The following is a 6,608-nucleotide window of genomic DNA, read 5'->3' as shown; positions in this document are numbered from 1 at the left end:
AAAGTGACTGGAGAGTGGGATAGGATCAGTATTTTACGTGATTGTGGTTTTTATTCTGTCCCTTGATACTTAGACTTGAATGACAGATCCACACTTGTTGCCAAGTAGGCACATATAAGTAAGTTATCAACATGTATTAATCCATTCCTGAAGACAATATTTCATTGACCCTTTAACTTGCCCTTCCTTTCTAAATCTTATATTCCTATTGTTGACCCTAAAATTGCCAATTTGGTGGTGGTTCAGTTGATAAGTTGTGTCCGACTCTTGCAACCCATGGACTGTAGCCTGCCAGGCTCCTCTGTCCATGGGATTTTCCAGGCAAGAATGCTGGAGTGGATTGCCATTTCCTTCTCCAGGGGATCTTCCTAACCCAGGAATTGAACCTGGGTCTCCTGCATTTTAGGCAGATTCTTTACCAACTGAGCTATAAGGGAAGCCTGGAAATTTAGTACTTTTTAATGGCTTGTTAAGTTTAATGCAGCTTGAAAGTTTAAAGGTAAGCTGTAATTATGGGTCTGAAATTTACTATATTAGTAAATTTTGGGTCTGAAATTTACCATATTGGCAATTGGTACCAAATTTACCATATTGGTAATTGGTAATTATGGGTCTGAAAATTACCATATTGGCAAATTTTCAACTCCTTTTTTAAGGAATTTGCTAATGTAAGTGTTCTACTATATAAGAAATACATTCAGAATGCAAGGATTGAATCAAATGATCCAACCCTAAACACAAGAGAAAAATTACAACTCGATTAAAGTCTCACGTTTGCAGGCTGACAAATTGAATTTAGTCTTTCTGCAGGCATCACATCAGGAACTGAAGTTCAGTGGAAACTGTTATGTAGGTAGTAAACTTGTTAAAAGGAAAAAAATTGTAATAGCTGATACCAATGATTAGATCCCATAATAAAACTACAATTTCTGAATTAAGACTGCACATTCAAGTATCAAATATATGTCATACAGAAGGAAATCATTAGCTGCAACATCAAATTATGTTTGTTTCTGGGCTCTCTATTCTGTTCCATTGAACTGTGTCTGTTTTTTATGCCAATACCATCTGTTCTGATTATTAAAGCTTGAACTATAGTTTGAGACCAGAATGTGTGATGCTCCCAGCTTTGTTCTTTCTCAGGATTACTTTAGCTGTCCACAGTCTTTTGAGGTTTTTCTATTTATGTGAAAAAATACATAAAATTATAATTTTTAAATTATAAATTTATAATACTTAATACTTCTAAATTAATTAATGTTTTAATTAAACTCATAATTTTTGTGGAACTTGCATTCAATCTACAGCTCTCGGGCTGGTATGGATATTTTAACAATATTAATTCTTCCAATCCATGAGTATGGAATAGCTTTCTACTTATTATTTTCTTCACCTTTTTCAGTTTCTTTGAATGTCTTGCAGGTTTCAGTGTACAGATCTTCCACCTAACTAGTTAAATTTATTCTGAGGTGTTTTATTCTTTTTGATGCAGTTATAAAATGAGATTGTTTTTCTAATCTGTCTTTCTGATATTTTGTTGTTAATGTATAGAAATGCAACTGAATTTTGGATATTGATTTTATATCTTGTAAGTTTCCTGAATTTATTAGTTCTAGCAGTTTTTGTTTTGTGTGTGGAGTTTTTAGGTTTTTTTTTTTTTTTTTTTTTTAACATATGCGATTTGCAAATAAAGACAGTTTTGCTTCTTCCTTTTCAGTATGGGCACTTTTTATTTTTTATCTTGCCTAATTGCTATTGCTAGGACTTTCTATACTCTGTTGAGTAAACCATGAATAGTATGAAAAGGCAAAAAGATAGGACACTGAAAGATGAACTCCTCAGGTCAGTAGGTGCCCAATATGCTACTGGAGATCAGTGGAGAAATAACTCCAGAAAGAATGAAGGGATGGAGCCAAAGCAAAAACAACACCAAGTTGTGGATGGGACTGGTGATAGAAGCAAGGTCCAATGCTGTAAAGAGCAATATTGCATAGGAACCTGGAATGTTAGGTCCATGAATCAAGGCAAATTAGAAGTAGTCAAACAGGAGATGGCAAGGGTCAACGTTGACATTCTAGGAATCAGCTAACTAAAATACTGGATTGGGTGAATTTAACTCAGATGACCATTATATCTACTACTGTGGGAAGGAATCCCTTAGAAGAAATGGATTAGCCATTGTAGTCAACAAAAGAGTCTGCAATGCAGTACTTGGATGCAATCTCAAAAATGACTGATCTCTGTTCATTTCCAAGGCAAACCATTCAATATCACGGTAATCCAAGTCTATGCCCTGACGAGTAACGCTGAAGAAGCTGAAGTTGAATGGTTCTATGAAGACCTACAAGACCTTTTAGAGCTAACACCCAAAAAAGATGTCCTTTTCATTATGGGAGACTGGAATGCAAAAGTAGGAAGTCAAGAAACACCTGGAGTAACAGGCAAATTTTGCCCTGGAGTACAGAATGAGGCAGGGCAAAGGCTAACAGTTTTGCCAACTGGTCAAGCAGTTGACCAGAACTCACTGGTCAGCACAAACACCCTCTTCCAACAACACAAGAGAAGACTTTACACGTGGACATCATCAGATGGCCAACACCAAAATCAGATTGCTTATATTCTTTGCAGCCAAAGATGGAGAAGCTCTATACAGTCAGCAAAACAAAACCAGGAACTGACTGTGGCTCAGATCATGAACTCCTTTTTGCCAAATTCAGACTTAAATTGAGGAAAGTAGGGAAAACCACTAGACCATTCAGGTATGACCTAAATCAAATCCCTTATGATTATACAATGGAAGTGAGCTATAGATAAGGGACTAGATCTGATAGAGCGCCTGATGAACTATGGACAGAGGTTTATGACACTGTACAGGAGACAAGAATCAAGACCATCCCCCCAAAAAAGTAAATACAAAAAAGCAAAATGGCTGTCTGAGGGGGCGTTAAAAATAGCTATGGAAAGAAGAGAAGTGAAAAGCAAAGGAGAAAAGGAAAGATATTCCTGTTTGAATGCAGAGTTCCAAAGAATAGCAAGGAGAGATCAGAAAGCCTTCCTCAATGATCAATGCAAAGAAATAGAGGAAAACAATAGAATGGGAAAGACTAGAGATCTCTTCAGGAAAGAGATACCAAGGGAATATTTCATGCAAAGATGGGCTCAATAAAGGATAGAAATGATATGGACCTAACAAAAGCAGAAGGTATTAAGAAGAGGTGGCAAGAATACACAGAAGAACTTTACAAAAAAGATCTTCACGACCCAGATAATCACGATGGTGTGATCACTGACCTCGAGCCAGACATCCTGGAATGTAAAGTCAAGGGGCCCTTAGGAAGCATCATTATGAACAAAGCTAGTAGATGTGATGAAATTCTAGTTGATCTATTTCAAATCCTGAAAGATGATGCTGTGAAAGTGCTGCACATAATGTGCCAGCTAATTTGGAAAACTCAGCAGTGGCCAAAGGACTGGAAAATGTCAGTTTTCATTTCAATCCCAAAAAGGCAATGCCAAAGAATGCTCAAACTACCACACAACTGTACTCATCTCACAGGCTAGTAAAGTAATGCTCAAAACTCTCCAAGCCAGGCTTCAGCAATACATGAACCGTGAACTTTCAGATGTTCAAGCTGGATTTAGAAGAGGCAGAGGAACCAGAGATCAAATTGCCAACATCTGCTGGATCATCAAAAAAGCAAGAGAGTTCCAGAAAAACATCTTTTTCTGCTTTATTGACTATGCCAAAGCCTTTGACTGTGTGGATCACAATGAACTGTGGAATATTCTTCAAGATATGGCAATACCAGACCACCTGACCTGCCTCTTGAGAAAGCTGTATGCCGCTCAGGAAGAAACAGTTAGAACTGGACATGGAACAACAGACTGGTTCCAAATAGGAAAAGAAGTATGTCAAGGCTGTATATTGTCACCCTGCTTATTTAACTTATATGCAGAGTACATCATGAGAAATGCTGGGCTGGAAGAAGCACAAGCTGGAATCAAGATTGCCAGGAGAAATATCAATAACCTCAGATATGCAGATGACACCACTCTTATGGCAGAAAGTGAAGAAGAACTAAAGAGTCTTTTGATGAAAGTGAAAGAGGAGAGTGAAAAAGTTGGCTTAAAGCTCAACACTCAGAAAACTAAGATCATGGCATCTGTTCCCATCACTTCATGGCAAATAGATAGAAAACAGTGGAAACAGTGTCAGACTTTATTTTTCTGGGCTCCAAAATCACTGCAGATAGTGACTGCAGTGATGGTGACACTTACTCCTTGGAAGAAAAGTTATGACAAACCTAGAGAGCATATTGAAAAGCAGAGACATTACTTTGCCAACAAAGGTCTGTCTAGTCAAGGCTATGGTTTTTCCACTAGTCATCCATGGATGTGAGAGTTGGACTATAAAGAAAACTAAGTAACAAATAATTGATGCTTTTGAACTGTGGTATTGGAGAAGATTCTTGAGAGTCCCTTGGATTGCAAGGAGAACCAACCAGTCCATCCTAAAGAAAATCAGTCCTGATTATTCATTGGAAGGACTGATGTTGACGCTGAAATTCCAACAGTTTGGCCACCTGATGAGAAGAGCTGACTCATTGGAAAAGACCCTGATGCTGGGAAAGATTGAAGGCAGGAGGAGAAGGGGCCGACAGAGGATGAGATGGTTGGATGGCATCACCAACTCAACAGACATAAGTTTGAGTAAACTCTGGGGGTTGGTGATGGACAGGGAGGCCTGGCATGCTGCAGTACATGGGGTGGCAAAGAGTTGGATACGACTGAGTGACTGAATGGAACTTAACTGAAAAATCCCTTCATTCTTGCCAAATGCTGCAGCTTAGAAGGTCTTTGTCACACTGAAGGGGCAACAATTATAAGTCGCAGGTCTGTTTCACATTGTGTGTGTGTGTGTGTGTATGTTAGTCACTAAGTCTCACTTTTTGTGGTCCCATGAACTCAATCCCGCCAGGCTCCTCTGTCATGGGATTCTTCAGGCAAGAATACTGGAATGAGTTGCCAGTTCCTTCTCCAAGGGATCCTCTCAACCCAGGGATTGAACCCGGGTCTCCTACACTGCAGGGAGGTTCTTTACCATCTGAGCCACCAGCAATTATTACGTCAAGACAGTACTGAGCTCTTTCATTTACATATGCTGGTACTTTCCTGCTTGACATTGGTCACAGAAGTTAAAAGAAGCAAGAACTTCACTGCACATCCCCAAATCAGCTGCCCAAAGAATTTAAGGTCAGAATATTGAAGGAATCACTACAGTGATATTAGACTTGGCTTTTTTTTTTCTAGACATGATAACTCTACTATCAACCATTTTTTCCATCCTAGGAATAATACAATTTGTTCTGGGAAATTTTGCCAATGGCTTCATAGCCCTGGTGAACTGCATTGACTGGGTCAAGAGACAAAAGATCTCCTCAACTGATGTGATTGTCACTGCTATGGCAGTCTCCAGAATTGTTTTGTTCTGTGTAATGTTAATACATTGGTATTATATTTTGCTTCATCCAGCTTTATATAGTTTAAAAGTAAGAACTATTTTTCATGTTGCCTGGACAATAAGCAATCATTATAGCACCTGGCTTGCTACTAGCCTCAGTATATTTTATTTGTTGAAGATAGTCAATTTCTCCAGCCTAACTTTTCTTCACCTGAAGTGGAGAGTTAAAAGTGTAGTTCTCATGATGCTTCTGGGAACTTCATTCATTTTGGTTTTACAAGTTGTAGTTATAAGCGTAAGTGGGACTATGCAGAGAAGTGAATTTGAAGGAAACTTCACACAGAAGACCAAACTGAGGGATATTTTATGGCTTTCACATGTGACCCTGCTCATTCTAGGAAACCTCACACCCTTTACTATGTTCTTAATATCTTTTCTGCTACCAATCTTTTCCCTGTGGAAACATCTCAGGAAGATGCAGCTCAATGGCAAAGGATTCCAAGATCCCTGTACGAAGGTCCACATAAAAGCCATGCAAACTGTCATCTCCTTTCTCTTGCTATTTGCCTTTTACTTTCTGGTTCTAATCATATCAATCTGGAGGCCTAAAAAACTGCATGAGGAACCATTTCTCTTGCTTTTCCCAACAATCGAAGTCATCTATCCTTCAGTCCACTCATTTATCCTGATTTGGGGAAACAGAAAGTTAACACAGGCCTTTCTGTTGTTTCTGTGGCAGCTGGGGTGCTGGCTGAAAGAGAGGAAATAGGTGGGTATCATGTGTCTTCTAGCAAAAAATGAATTGATGGAGTCTGTAACATTTTATACTTTCTACTCCTTTCTTAATTCTGTATGTCATTGAGTAATACCCACAGGTTTACCTAGAAAAGTTTTTCACCAAAGCTTATTACAAAAAGTGTATTTTTGTGTGTGTTTAAGAAAATGGTGTTTACTTTACCATTAACTAAGATTTTTCAGGTAAGCAATACAATTTTACAAAATATTGTGCAATTGATCAGGGTGATGAAGCATTGTGTTTTTCACATATATCCATTGTTTGGATGGTAACGACTCTGAATTTTAAATTACACACTGAGGATGTATGGATGTCAGATTTGGACTATAAAGAAAGCTGAGCACTGAAGAA

At 38.3% G+C, this 6,608-nt stretch overlaps 1 protein-coding gene and 1 non-coding gene across 2 annotated transcripts; one reads left to right on the top strand and one right to left on the bottom strand.

Annotated features, from left to right (window-relative positions):
- Positions 1-364: 364 nt before the first annotated feature.
- TRNAF-AAA (transfer RNA phenylalanine (anticodon AAA)) lies at positions 365-437 on the bottom strand. The gene has a single exon. It is a non-coding gene; the product is annotated as a tRNA-Phe (tRNA).
- Positions 438-5,312: 4,875 nt separating this feature from the next.
- LOC102264856 (taste receptor type 2 member 31) lies at positions 5,313-6,399 on the top strand. The gene is given in 2 exon segments (XM_014477806.2): positions 5,313-6,311; positions 6,313-6,399. Coding segments are annotated over 2 exon segments (1,086 nt in total).
- The last annotated feature ends 209 nt before the right edge of the window (positions 6,400-6,608 follow it).

This window comes from Bos mutus, chromosome 5 (assembly GCF_027580195.1).
Source record: "Bos mutus isolate GX-2022 chromosome 5, NWIPB_WYAK_1.1, whole genome shotgun sequence".
Taxonomy (NCBI): domain Eukaryota; kingdom Metazoa; phylum Chordata; class Mammalia; order Artiodactyla; family Bovidae; genus Bos; species Bos mutus.
This window is presented reverse-complemented; position numbering and strand designations above follow the sequence as displayed.